Source organism: Danio aesculapii, chromosome 7 (assembly GCF_903798145.1).
Source record: "Danio aesculapii chromosome 7, fDanAes4.1, whole genome shotgun sequence".
Taxonomy (NCBI): Eukaryota; Metazoa; Chordata; class Actinopteri; order Cypriniformes; family Danionidae; genus Danio; species Danio aesculapii.
Genome location: NC_079441.1, coordinates 18,958,634 through 18,973,217, shown reverse-complemented (window position 1 = coordinate 18,973,217; position 14,584 = coordinate 18,958,634). Strand labels below are relative to the sequence as shown.

Sequence of the window (14,584 nt, the reverse complement as noted above, 5' to 3'; positions counted from 1 at the left end):
CTGTGGCAACCGCTGATGAATAAAGGGACTAAGCTGAAGGAAAGTGAATGAAGGAATTCAAGATCAGATTTTTGGCAAGCAGCAAAGTAAGGTGAACGTGAAGCCATCACCTCTTTTTTTTATAAGCCAGAAGTAATGGTTTTAATAATCAGAGAAAGAAAAATAATATTTTCAAGTTATTTTAAAATTTAAAATATTAGAAGGATATATATCAAAAAAAAAGAAACTTTCGCTTTTGGTGTGAGAGGATATTTAAAAGTTGTCTTAATATTTTTCATCAAAATGTATGATCCAATTTGTTTCTTAAAATATCACAGGGGTAGAATAATTGGATGATAACTTGTCTTAGATGTTTTTAGAGCAAGGTTTATTCCCAAAGTCAATATTGGTACCTTCAATTAATGGGATTTTATTGTGAAGTTCCTGTGAAGGAACATGACAGTCAACAGGCTTCCGTAGTTTATCTCTGTAGCGTGCTCGGTTACCACAGCAACTATTGAGCTTGTGTGCGCGCTTTCGAGCTCTCTTTACGTCAGTTAAACATTTCTTTAATTCTCCCAAATTGGAGGCTTGTTAAGATGCGGCGTTCAAAGTATTTTACACCGAACGAGGTGTCTCTTCACAACACAATCAATGACATATGGGTGTCGTACCTGGGCAAAGTGTATGATCTGACACCACTGCTGGAGGCATACAAAGGTAAGTCACTTGCATTGTTTCATCAAAACTGAAAAGGCAAAAGCAATTTGCTCGTAAACGATGTTTCTGTATTAAAATAAGCATAACAACCCAAAATATGTTGTATTACAGGTGATGTGTTATTGAAGCCCATTATAGAGTGCGCGGGAAAGGACATCAGTCACTGGTTTGACCCAAAGACAAAGGACGTAAGCCACTATAACAACACCTAAAACACGACAGAACTTTGTGAAGATATATTTTCAAATGTATTATTTTAATGTATAAAATAAACACTGTCCAGGCGATTTATTGGCTACACTTTAACTGTACTGGCAGTGGTGTAAAGTAACTAATTACAAATACTATTATATATATATATATATATATATATATATATATATATATATATATATATATATATATATATATATATATATATTACTATATTGTTTTGCTGTTGTTGTTTGATATATCTCATTAGATGTGACATGCTTCATATAGGCTTCAAATAAAAAGGAATTTATATATTATCAGTAGGGCCAGACAAAATCTGCAGATATTTTTTGCTATTTCTGCTGAGAATTTTGTAAAAAAAAATAAATTGTGGATTTATGCGGAATATTGAGTATCATAACTAAAAACTATTGAGTTACTAATAAAAATAACTTTTTACTTATTTAATGTTTACCATGCAAATCCAATTAGATCTTATTTGGTTAACAATGCAAGTCTGTCAGATAATATATCTACTAAAAGACAGAAAATATTACTTTACAAACTGTATTGTAAATAAATCATATCAACATTTTAATATTACTATTATTATATCACAATAATATTAGTGAAATTAATTAAAAAACGTAATAAATATAAATTCACCCACATTTACACAAGTAAATACATACACTCAGCGATGGGCTAAAAATCTGCAGAAATCTGCGCGTGCAGATTCCGTGTGGGCCTAATCATCAGTAACCAAGTTTGTGATCATTCACTTAAAAAAAATAAAACTTTTTTATTTTATTTGGCCTATTTGATTTAAAATCACTACTGAATCCAGCCTTCTGATGGGATCATCATTGATCATTTTGGATAATTTTGGATCAAATAGATCCCAATCTGAGTTTAAAGTTTTGAATAACCCAAAGGGCAGGTTTGATCTAAATGAAATGTAAGACTGGATTACATGGTCTGATCCTAATTCAAAATCCCATTTTAGAAAAAAAGTTACTTTTGTAAAACCCATTTCCAAGATTTGATCTAATACGTGATCCAAAATCTGACTGGATTACTTCTGAAAACTGGGCCCTGATGTTCAAAGTGGACTTATGTCTGTGGCTTAGTTGTTGGTGCCAAATGAGTATTTCAGGAACTGCTGATTGGGATTTTCACACACAACCATCTCTAGAGTTTTACGGAGAATGTTCAGAAACTAAGAAAAAAACCATCCAGTAGGCATAATTTCTGTCAGCGAAAATGCCTTGAGGGGCAGACTGGTTTGAGCTGATAGAAAAGTATATCTTTAACCACAACCGAGGTCTGCAGAAGAGCATCTCTAAAAACATACAGCACATCAAACCTTGAAGCAGATGATATTTGCAGTAGAAATTGTCCCAAAACAACCTGAAAGCACAGATCGATGCATTGCCGTGAATCAATTGTTCACCTTACTGAAAGTGGTGTACTGGTGTGAGGGAGATTTTCTTGGCACACTTTTGGCCCCTTATGCCACAGACTATTGTTGTATTTTTGCTGACCATGTCCTCAGACCACATTGTAACCATCTTGTTATGTTGCTTTCAGCAAGATAATGCACTGTGTCACAAAGCCCAATTCATTCCAACTGTTTTTTAACACAACAATGAGTTCACTACACTCAGAAGGATTCGAGTCAAGTCATCTTTATTTCAAATGGCACTGTTGAAGTCCAGTTCAGTTTAATTCAGTTCAGTTTAATATAGATGAAGCGCAGTTCCATCAGCCCAAACCAAGCAATCCAGAACTCCACTAATGATGGAAGTGGTGAATAAACCTTGGGAGAAACCAGGCTTAGTCAGGGTGACCAGTTCTCCTCTGGTCAGACATGAAGGGGGAGAGCGAAAGGATTGAGAACTACAAGAATGTGTCACGGACAAGGTGCAGGTCCAAGAAGGTCAACGTGTGGGTGTTCAGGCTAGCAGATGCAGAAGTCAATGCAGGGAGCCGTCTGTTACTGGAATCAGTATTGTGCTCTTGACCTATCAAAGACCATGACAACCATCTGCTCTGGATATGGGCCGGATACAAGATTATGTGAACCTTGGGATAAGGAGAAACAGTGGAGAAATGTAAGAAATCTATGAAAATTTAAGCAGTGTTGCTAGCTTAGAGACTTTGTTCATATTTTTAACAATTTTAGACCCCCCTAGCGACAAATTTTCAAAAAAGCAACTAGCGCCGTCGTGTCCGCGGCAGTGGTGTAGTGGTTGCACTCCGGTGCTCGCGGTGACCTGAGTTCAATTCCCGCCTTGTGGTCCTATGCCGATCCTTCCCCTCTCTGCTCCCCATGCTTTCCTGTCATTACTCTACTGTCCTATCAATTAAAGGCGAAAACCCCGGAAAAAAAGCAACTAGTGTCAAATCTAGTGACTTTTTTGGTGTTACTGGAGATTTTATAGACTCTCATGTGTCTGTAATGTACCGTCCCTACTCTTCTCAACAAGCTTTGGGTGATGATGTTGGCCCCTCCCCTGCCTCAGACCACTCACGAGCAGCCCAGTCCCCATACAGCAGTCTCTCCCACCTGCAGCCTAAGAGCAGATCACCCCTCTGCCTATCAATGGCAAATGATTTAGCACCACGAGTGTGAGGTATTTCCCTTGTACAGTCAAACCAATCTGCTTCTCCTTTGTTTTAAATTTAACAGTTTAATTTGGCCATTCATTCTTTTCTTCGCAATCACAGATATTTTAGTTACAGTTTCGGAACTTGTCTGAGTTTAATACGCCTGAGAGATTACTGCAAATTCACTGCACATCTATACTGATATACTGTATTCAAACAGCAATAAATTTAGTTCAATTGATATGCATACATAAAGCGTAGTGGAAATATAAATACCCCTTTATTAAGCATGGGCTAATAAAGATAATAAACTAACAGAAACGCTTGGATGTGATGACGTCAGTAATATGCAAATTGACGTATGACACAATCTAGCAATTTTTCGGGCAGAGCTTAGTGCCTTTTCATCGAAAATAGCTGGCAACACTGAATTCAAGTCGGATGGCAAAAAAAGTTAAGACCCAGTGCTAGCAAGGTGTAACTAGAAAAGTAAATTTGTAGAAAAATTTTATGGTGGCTTGAGAAAGCCTCGTCTCAAAGAGAGTAGTTTAAATGTTTAAATAACTGAAGTAGTTTTAAGAAGTTTGAAACAGTTATAACAACATATAGGATAGCATGTTTCTAGTATGGATTGGCATGATTTTGGTAGGGTGTTCTGACTGGTTGCTAATGTGTTGCTAAGGGGTTGCTAGGGTGTTCTGAGTGGTTGCTTGGGTGTTTCGAGGCAGTTGCTAGGGTGTTCTGAGTGGTTCTTAAGGTGTTGCTAGGCAGTTGCTAAGGTGTTCTGAGTGGTTGTTAGGCAGTTGCTAACGTATTGCTAGGCGGTTGCTAGGGTGTTTCAGATAGTTGTTAAGGTGTTGCTAGGCGGTTGCAAATTGTTGCTATGCAGTTGCTAGTGTTCTTAGTTGCTAAGGCATTTCTAGCGTGTTTTGTGTGGTTGCTAAGATGTTGCTAAGGCATTGCTAGGTGGTTGATAAGGTGTTGCTAGGTGGTTGATAGGATGTTCTGAGGGGTTGGTAGGTGGTTGCTAAGGCAGTTGCTAAGATGTTGTTAAGTGGTTGCCAAGGTGTTGCTAAGTGGTTGCTAAGGTGTTCTGAGTGGTTGCTAAGGTGTTGCTAAGGTGTTGCAAGTTGGTTTCTAGGATATTCTGAGTAGTTGCTAGGCGGTTGCTAAGGCGTTGCAAGGGTGTTCTAAGTGGTTGCTAAGGCGTTGCTAGGTGGTTGCTAAGGTGTTTTAGGTTGTTGCTAAGGTGTTGCTTGGTGGTCGCTAGGGTGTTTTGAGTGGTTGCTAAGTGGTTGCTAAGTGGTTGCTAAGGTGTTTAGCATGTTGCTAGTATGATTAGTATATTTGTTAGTTTGGATTGGTATGTCATTAGTGTGTTTCTATTATGATTAGTATGCTTGTTAGTATGTTACTAGTATGGTTCAGTATGTTGTTAGTATGTCCACTGTAAAGTCAATGGCAGTTTTTTATAATTGAAGTCTATGGGACAGTTGCTAAGGTGTTGTTAGGTGGTTGCCAAGGTGTTGCTAGGTGGTTGCTAAGGTGTTGCTAAGGTGTTGTAAGTTGGTTTCTAGGGTATTCTGAGTAGTTGCTAGGCGGTTGCTGAGGCGTTGCTAGGGTGTTCTAAGTGGTTGCTAAGGCGTTGTTTTTGCTAAGTGTTTGCTAAGGTGTTCTAGGTTGTTGCTAAGGTGTTGCTTGGTGGTCGCTATGGTGTTCTGAGTGGTTGCTAAGGCGTTGCTAAGTGGTTGCCAAGGTGTTTAGCATGTTGCTAGTATGATTAGTATATTTGTTAGTTTGGATTGGTATGTCATTAGTATGTTTCTAGTATGATTAGTATGCTTGTTAGTATGTTACTAGTATGGTTCAGTATGTTGTTAGTATGTCCACTGTAAAGTCAATGGCAGTTTTTTATAATTGAAGTCTATGGGACAGTTGCTAGGGTGCCGTAAGTGGTTGCTAGGGTGTGACTAGTAAGTTGAAAGGTCATCAGTGATTGGTAGTTTGAGTTAAATGAGCCCAAACTTAGGTCTGTATGACAGTCTGGCGCAAAGTTATGAGAACAGAGAGTTTGGTCCAGTGTTAAATCAATTGGACTTTACCGAATGTTGCAGAAAGAAAGGTCTAGGAGGAGATGCAATCTTAAAATGGTCTAAGAAGAATAATAAGTGTATGTAGTATAACAGTATGTTGGCTTTCTCAAGCCACCATAACTACTGAAGTGGCTGCTAAGTGTATGTATTGTCTCTTCTCAGTGTTATGTGTTCCCCTTTTAGATTCTTACACATGTTGACCCGTTGACTGGCTGCATTAAATACTACACCCCTAGGGGGCGCTTCATACACATACCCCCTCCTTGCCCTCGCACTGACTGGGCCAATAACTTCGGGAAGCCGTGGTGGAAGGATAATCGCTACGAGGTTGGGCTGCTGTCTGCCAAAACACGCTGGATCCGCATTATCAACACTCTAACCTCCCAGGAGCAGAAGCTGGAGGTAGGCCAATATTAACCTGGCACTAAGTTGCTCTTTGTTGCCACAAGCAGAAAATGTTGATGCTGACTCATCTGCATGATGTTTTCAGGAATGCTCCCCAAAGAAATGCACGTTAATTATTCAAACATTCCTGATATGTCTGACTTTATGTGAGATTGCACGCTTGCCCTGTGCAGCTTCATCCTGAAGAGGGCAGAAACACACTGTTTCTTCTCCTTTCTAGCTCCGCTCCATCTTTTGATTTCATCCTCCCTCCTCTTTTAAGCTTGAGGGAAATGGAGCTAATGTTGAGCCTCTGGTGTTACAATCGCTCTCAGACTGACCGTTAGCGGCTGTGTCTTAAACAAACTTTGTGCTGAATAACCATCTGGCAGTTCTTATTCTGTCCAGATGCTTCCTTTCCTCCTGTCTAGGAGAAATTCTTTCTACAGGAATATTTATAAAATAGACATTAATTTGGACCACATTTAATTGTTATGGCTAAAACAGTACATGAATGTTACATTATGCATAATTATGCATAAAAACCTCAAAATCCTAATCCTACAGCAGGTACATGTTGCTAATTAACATTACTTACTACTTAAATGGACAGTTACACTGTAATAAACATGTTGTACAATAGTGATGAGTCGATCTTGCTTTTCCATGGCAATTCTTTTTTGATCTAGCAAATGTGCCAATTATATTTATTTTAATTAATTTATTCATGTGAGCTAAAATAAGAGATAAGATCAAATCTAAATATGAGTACATGAACAGGATGTTTGTTTGTTTTTTGCTTTATTACAGACTGAACTATCTGCAGTGAATAGATCCTTTTAAAAAAAAAATAGAGGTGACCACTGCACTTTAATCATGATTCAAATAAAGAGTCTGCATAAATTAGCAGTGGTTATTTTAAATCGGGTTGCATATTTTTAAAATACGAAGTAAAATGGTCAGACTGACCTTCAGCTTTGTGAAATTAAACTACCTACAACAGGTACAAAAAAGTAGACAGACTGAGGTCATTTACTGTCACTAACAGAATCATCAGACATCTAGAATTTCCATGATTTCCACTGTAGACAAAGTAGAGCTACTATGGTTTTTATAGGCATTATACACAAATATATTGCATTAAAATTGATAATTTTGGCTTAAATTATTTGTTCAGAAAGAGCTTCATTCAGGATCTAATCATTACAGTGATTCTCAAATGCTCTACTTTTGCTTTGAAACTTTTTTGTTTGTAAAAAAAGACAAAGTAATTTTTAAAATGTAATTAAAAAATGTTTTTTTTACTAATTTATATAAAAGGTTGTGGTGACATGGTGGCTCAGTGGTTAGCACTACCGCCTCACAACAAGAAGGTCGCTGGTTCTAGTCCGGGCTGGGTCAGTTGGCATTTCTGTGTGAAGTTTGCATGTTCTCCCCGTGTTCGTGTGGGTTTCCTCCGGGTGCTACGATTTCCCCCACAGTCCAAAGACATGCGCTATAGGTGAATAGAATATACCAAATTGGCCATAGTGTATGTGTGTGAATGAGTGTGTATGGGTGTTTCTCAGTACTGGGTTGCAGCTGGAAGGGCATCCGCTGTGTAAAACATATGTTGGATAAGTTGGCGGTTCATACCACTGTGGAGACTCCTGATAAATAAAGGGACTGAGCCGAAGGAAAATGAATGAATGAATAAAAGGTTGTATAAAATCAAAATCCCATGCTCACAGGCGAATGCTCAAGCTTTATAAGCTTTTATAAGGATTCTGATTGGTTGTCAGTGTTTTTATTGTTCATCACCTTGAGGAAAATCATTACAACTTTATAATAAAATCATTGTTTTGTGTTGTAATAATTACAGTTGAGGAGTGAATTTTATTTGAGAATGATTATGAATTATTTTTATTGTAATAGCGATAGGATAGACAGGAATTGACCTGTACTTGCTATTTCTTTATAATGATTTGTGAAATTGTATGAAAAAACTATTTTATTTGTCAGTGTTTCAGGCAAAGAGATCTAATCTGTTGATTTCTAAGCAGGTTTGCTCAGAGGAAACTTTAGATGAGATCCTCCACCGATACCTGTTCTACAATTCCCATGCCGCAAGCTACACCTGGAAGCACAGTGGTATAAATCTGGACATGAGTAAGACCCTTAGTGAAAATGGCATCCCTGAGGAGGACGAGTTTTACTGCGGAAGCCCAGACTGTAACCTCTTCTCTCCATCCATTTGTCTGTACTTTAACGACGACCTCACTGAACTCTAAAGACACACGCTATTAAAGCGAACAACGGCGTGTAATTCATTACAATATCATATCCTCGGGAAGCAAATCTATGTTGCAGTCATTTGAGCGAGAGGCATGAATGCCACATCAACTATTCATGTTTCCAGTGTTTCATCGATTCCTGCCGGTGCTTATCTTATTGCAGCTCTCTGGGCTTTATCCAATCAAATACTGAGCAACAGAATAAAGAAGATGAATGCCAGCCTACATAATAAACCCCTGAACCATAAAGTCTGGTGGTTGCCATGGTAATTGCTGGGAGGAAATGCAGCAGCTACTGTATTGTAGGCCACAGCAGGCTCTCAACCCTAATTAAGTAGCATTATACGTGTATGCATGTGCACGGAAATGATTTCATGCAGTCAACATTTGGGTTCAGTCGATACTTTATGAGACTTTTTTCTGAGATGCCGTTAACATCTGCAAGCATGGATCTTTTTTTGGCGAGCGCTTTCTTTTGCGTACTAGCTTTAATTACATTTTGTGGGGTTGGCGTTATGCTGTGTGTGGATAAGAAAGAACATTTATGATAAAATATACTTTAAAATAAGCAAAATAATCCCCAAAATCTGGTTGTAAGCTAATGTCCAACTCAGTCGTGTTTTAGTTTTTGATTTATTTCTTAAAGAACTCTCGTTTTAATTCAAGAAGAGTTCCCTCATGGGGGCAAGACGGTGGCTTAGGGGTTAGCACTGTCGCCTCACAGCAAGAAGGTCGCTGGTTGGAGCCCCGGCTGGGTCAGTTGGCATTTCTGTGTGGAGTTTGCATGTTCTCCCCGTGTTCACATGGATTCCTCCGGGTGCTTCGGTTTCACCCACAGTCTAAAGACATGTGATATAGGTGAATTGAATAAACTAAATTGGCTGTAGAGTGTGAATGAGTGTGTATATGTGTTTCCCAGTACTGGGTTGCGGCTGGAAAGGCATCCGTTGTGTAAAACATATGCTGGATAGGTTGGCGGTTCATTCCTGTCAGCATGACGTCATATTGACTTTGTACCCAAACGTACCCCAAAGTTGAGGGGACGTTGGATTTTGTTTGGAAATTACACATTGGGTTGACATCAGAATCCAACGTCAGGCCGACATCAATGTCCAACCTAAAATCAACCAAATATTAATGTCTACTTTTGTTATACCTTGAGGTTGTGTGGACGTTACCACTATGACATCTATCAGACCTTGGATTTTGGTCACTTTCCAACACAACCTAAAATCAATCATATATCAACGTAATTTGATGTCATTATTGGACGTCAAAATATTGTTGTCCTTAGACGCTGGCTAGACATTGAATTTTGGTCACCTGACATCATGACCTAAATCTGACCTAATATTAACGCCTTATGATCGTCATAACGTCATATGAGTGCCTGCAGAGAAGGGACTAAGCTGAAGGAAAATGAATGAATGAATGCACTACCTCATCATTCAGTCTTGAAAAAAATAACAATATATGATGAATTAAATAAAAGTGATTTATAGGCATGAAAGACATGGCTATTAGTTAAGAATATATTAACTATTTCCATAATAACATACCCTTTTTTATCAGAATAAATCATGTGTATGCAAGTCTTTATTGATTATAAGTAAAAATAGTATTATAAATGTTTTAATTTATAATAACTCTTTTTTTGTTCTATCAATTTAATTTCTAATATTAACAATACTTTAATTTGCTATCTTTTTCTTCAAAGCAGAGGTATCAGAAATGAAAGCCTTCAAATTTGGGAAAGCCTGAGAAGCGCTGGTAAATATATGACACCAAATTATAAAATGAACAATAATCTGCTAGTTAAGCGTATTTCACAAAAATATGCATGGTTAAATCCGCTTGCATATAAAACGGTTTATTTGTGGCATGCCAACTAGTGCACCTTCATGCAATATTTGCAAATAATTCGAGTAATTCAGCAGCCAAACACACAGAATGATCTAAGATATTCCATTTCCTTGATTAATTTAGTGTTGGGCAGCTCTCAGATAACTTGCTTTGTTTTGTTCTCACCTCAAATAATCCCAAAAATCTGGTTGTAAACTATTGTCTAGCACAGGCGCAAATATCGAAATTAGTTTTTGATTTATTTAGTAAAGAACTCTCATTTAATTTTAAAACGAGGGATCCATCTTTATCCAGTCTTGGAAAACTATAGGATTAATTAAATAACAGTGTGATTTATGAAAGACATGGCTATTAAAGGATATATTGAAAAGACTTTTATTACATTTCTATTTCCATAACAGTATATCCTTTTTTATTATAATAAGTAATAAATAAATTATATATAATTTAAATAATTTTAAAAAAGTACAGTTAAAGAAATTATTAGCCCCCCTGAATTATTAGCCCCCTTGTTTTTTTTCTCCCCCAATTTCTGTTTTACGGAGAGAAGATTTTTTCAACACATTTCTAAACCTAATACTTTTAATAACTCATTTATAATAACTGATTTCTTTTATCTTTGCCATGATGACAGTACAGAATATTTGACTATTTTTAAGAAAATTCTATACAGCTTAAAGTGACATTTAAAGGCTTAACTAGGTTAATTAGGTTAACTAGGCAGGTTAGGGTAAATAGGCAAGCTATTGTATAACCATGGTTTCTTCTGTAGACTATCGAAAAAAATAAAGGGGCTAATAATTTTGACCTTAAAATGGTCTTTAAAAAATTAAGAACTGGTTTCTAGCCGAAATAAAACATATAAGACTTTTTACAGAAGAAAAAATATTATCAGACATACTGTGAAAATTTTCTTGCTCTTAAATATAATTTGGGAAATATTTTAAAAAGAAAAAAAAAAAAATCAAAGGGGGGCTAATAATTCTGACTTCAACTGTATATATGGGACTAAGCCGAAAAGAAAATTAATGAATTAATGTATATGCAAATCTTAGTATATGTTATAAGTAAATGTTATGATTTATAATAACTTTATTTTTGTTCTATCAATATAATTTCTAATATTAACAATACTTTAATTTGCTAGCTTTTTCTTTAAAGCAGAAGTATCACACATTAAATGGGGAGCCATCAAACCTAGGAAAGCCTGAGAAGCGCAAGTTTATGACACCAAATATACATTATAAAATTAACAATAATCTGCAAGTTCAGCAGATTTCTAACAGATATGCATGGTTAAATTTGCCTGCAGAGAACCGTTTATTTGCGGCATGCCAACTTGTGCCCCTTTATGTAATATTTGCAAATAATTTGAGAAATTCAGCAGCCAAACGCACAGAATGAGCTAATTATTCCATTTGCTTTAGCTAATAATTAATTTAGCGCTGGGCAGCTCTCGGATAGCTTGCTTTGTTTTGCCCTCACCTCAAACAGTTAATTTTTAAGCAGTGTAACATGATGTAAGTGTGGGCATGGCTGCGGCAGCGCTTTCCCTCTAGCCAGCCTCACTCACATCAGCCCCATTCCCTCTACACATTTCTATTTGTTTTTTTCAAAGGTGGGGGCTTAAAGAATATTAAGGTGGCCATGTTTGTTAGATTCGTGTCGCGCTCGCATTGCTCTGCGCACAGTGCGCGCCGCCGCCAATGCGTGCACTTTCGGAAAAACCAGACAGTTACAGGCGAGAGTCTGCAGCAGTGAGAGTGCACGAGCACACGCAATAAAAGCAGCTCACAGACAAGTTGCATTTAGCAAAACGCCTCCCCACTGTAACAAAGTGATTATTTTTAAGAAGGGAGGGGAGACTAGAGAGAGAGAGGGAGAGAGAGAAAGAAATAAAGAAAAAAGGAGGAGGAGAAGGAGGGGGGCGTTCTGAAATAATATAGTCAGCCATTTTTATGTAAGGGGATTTTTCTTATGGGGGGGGGGGGGGGGTTGTTAAAAAATAAATATAAGGGCGGCCATCTTTGTTTCTCTGCCTTGTAGTGTAAAATATTCCAAAACGCCCCCCACTTTTTGTGTGTCGATTTGAATATTACATAAATATCATAATTTGGAAGGAATACACTTTTAGATCTCACGGAACGGGGTCACCGACGGGAATATAATGTCCTCTCTTCTCCGTTCTTGTGAGGAAGATGAGGGCACGGCGGTTAATTCCGAGGGAGGAGATTTTGATGAAGAAGAAGAAGACGACGGGGACCTGGACGAGAACGCAAGCGACATAAACTCGCCGGCGGCGCCTCGAGAAACTGCAGCAAGAGCCGCGCCAGGTACCGTACTGTCCGCGGCACACACGGGAGCGCGCGTTGGGCACAAAAACACACCGAAACTAATCGCGAATCCTCCGAAAACTGCGACAGCGGCATCCAGACATGCATTCTGGATGCTCTGAGGCGGTCAGCTATTGTGTATGCTTTGTTTATCTGCTTGCGTTGCGGCTAAGAGTTGCATGGAGTTTGGCTAAAGTTGACCGTTCCCCTCTTTCTGTCCCGTCTGTGTCATTCATCAGGTCTGTCATGGGATGGTGCTTTCTCATCTCCCGCTGTGATCTGACAAAGGATCATTAAGCCGCCACAGTCCCGTGTTTTCTTTGCCCTGAAGGCTCGAACTTAATACTTAAGCAGATAAAGACAGATAAGCCGAAGCACTGATCTAAATGCGGGTCAGAGAGAGGCGTGAGCGTCAGGACTACCGCTTTGAATTGTGACAATGTAAATAAACTTGACCCGACCCACTGGTTCAGCACAGGGCACGGAGATGCTTTCACTTTGTGAAATGACAGTTTGCACGCTGTCACCAGCCCTCAGGCTGTCTCACGGTGTGACTGTGTCGATAAAACGCCTCATTATTGTGTTTGTCAGTGTTATGACATCAACAGTGATGAGGGAAAGTTTCCGCTATTTAGTCGATTATCATGACAGTAGTTGACGAAGACGTGAACTGATGCTCAGTCATTTTCACGAGGAATGATTTCTTAAGCAGTTGTACACTTGATCCTAAATATAACTTATTCCAACTTTTATGTAAACAGTGTTTTGTCACATCTGGGGCCTCGGCGTATCGCGCATTCCCACAGTGCGCGTGAATCAATTAGCACGCACGCGCGTCCTCTCTCGCCCCGGCGACCTTCAGCTGCGGGTCATCCGGTGGTCTGCTCCCCCGGTGCGGGAGTTCAAGACGCGGGGAGCATCAGCTCGGCTCGCGGCCTCTCAATCACCGAACCCTGAGTGTGTGTACTGCCGCCCCTGGCTGCTGCAGCGAGCGGGAAAAAAGGCTCTGCCCGCGCGCCCCAGCAACAAAGACAATATCAAATCCATCTCGTTTATCGCAGCGCAATGGCGATAGCTCTGCGTTATCAGACATTACGTGCTGATATTTCTGCTTCGGTTGCACATTTGTAAAAACAAGCTGTATCAGGGTGAACGATACACTGTCAAAAGTGAGTACTTGTAAAGTGAGGAGGCATTTCTGTGTTACCTAACTCTAAAATCTGTTGGGTTATTTTAAACTAATCAGTCATAATAGTGTTCTGGACTGGGTAATATTATGAGTTATTATGACTAAAGCCTACTTTTGGTTTAGCGGCTAAAAAGAGTTTCATACACAGAGCTATCTGCTTTAAATGAAAAAGCAAACTGGATTTTATGATAATGGTTTTACATAGCTGCTGTATACAGTAGTAGCATAGTAGCTGTTTTGTTTAATAATACAATAATGATAAAAATAGTAATAATAATACATTATTATATAAACTTTAATAATGCCTTTTAAGAATATTTCAATTTTTTTGGTGTTCATCATCACAGCACCAGATGCTTGTAAACTCATTAATTTTCTTTCGGTTTAGTCCCTTATTTATCAGGGGTCCCCACAGCGGAATGAACCGCCTGTTTGAATACTTAATAGGCTATTTATTTTCAAGCATAAACCTTTTCACATTTAATCTGGCCCACAACTAATGATAAGACTCCATTTGTTAGCATTAATTAAAGTAAATAAATGATGAAAACTACCTTTTACTCAATCTTAGGTGATGTTTATTTCATTCATTCATTCATTTTCCTTTCGGCTTAGTCCCTTCATTATTTCTGGTGTCGCCACAGCTTGAATGAACCGCCAACTTATCCAGCATATGTTTTACGCAGTGGATGCCCATCCAGCTACAACCAAGCACTGGGAAACATCCATACACTCTCATTCACACACATACACTACGGACAATTTAGTTTACCCAATTCACCTACACCACGTCTTTGGACTTGTGGGGGAAAACCCACGCTAACACGGGTAGAACATGCAAAATCTACATAGAAATGCCAACTGAGACGAGGCTCGAACAAGTGACCTTCTTGCTGTTACCGTGCTGCCCTGTTTATTTCATATTCAATGTTTATTAATAATTTA

General features: G+C 38.5%; 2 protein-coding genes across 4 annotated transcripts in view; both read left to right on the top strand.

The window, feature by feature from the left end:
• The first annotated feature begins 526 nt into the window (after positions 1–526).
• On the top strand, positions 527–8,503 carry LOC130232791 (cytochrome b5 domain-containing protein 1). Its single transcript, XM_056462776.1, has 4 exons — positions 527–699; positions 811–887; positions 5,781–5,999; positions 8,024–8,503. The coding sequence occupies exons 1-4, from the start codon at positions 579–581 to the stop codon at positions 8,249–8,251; spliced, it is 645 nt and encodes a 214-aa protein (XP_056318751.1). The 5' UTR covers positions 527–578; the 3' UTR covers positions 8,252–8,503.
• Positions 8,504–12,135: 3,632 nt separating this feature from the next.
• Positions 12,136–14,584, top strand: part of chd3 (chromodomain helicase DNA binding protein 3) — a 114,534-nt gene continuing 112,085 nt past the window's right edge. For all 3 annotated transcript variants that reach the window (XM_056461216.1, XM_056461215.1, XM_056461217.1), the window contains exon 1: positions 12,136–12,450. In XM_056461216.1, the coding sequence (XP_056317191.1) occupies positions 12,285–12,450 (166 nt within the window). In that variant the 5' untranslated portion in view covers positions 12,136–12,284. The remainder of the gene's footprint in view (positions 12,451–14,584) is intronic.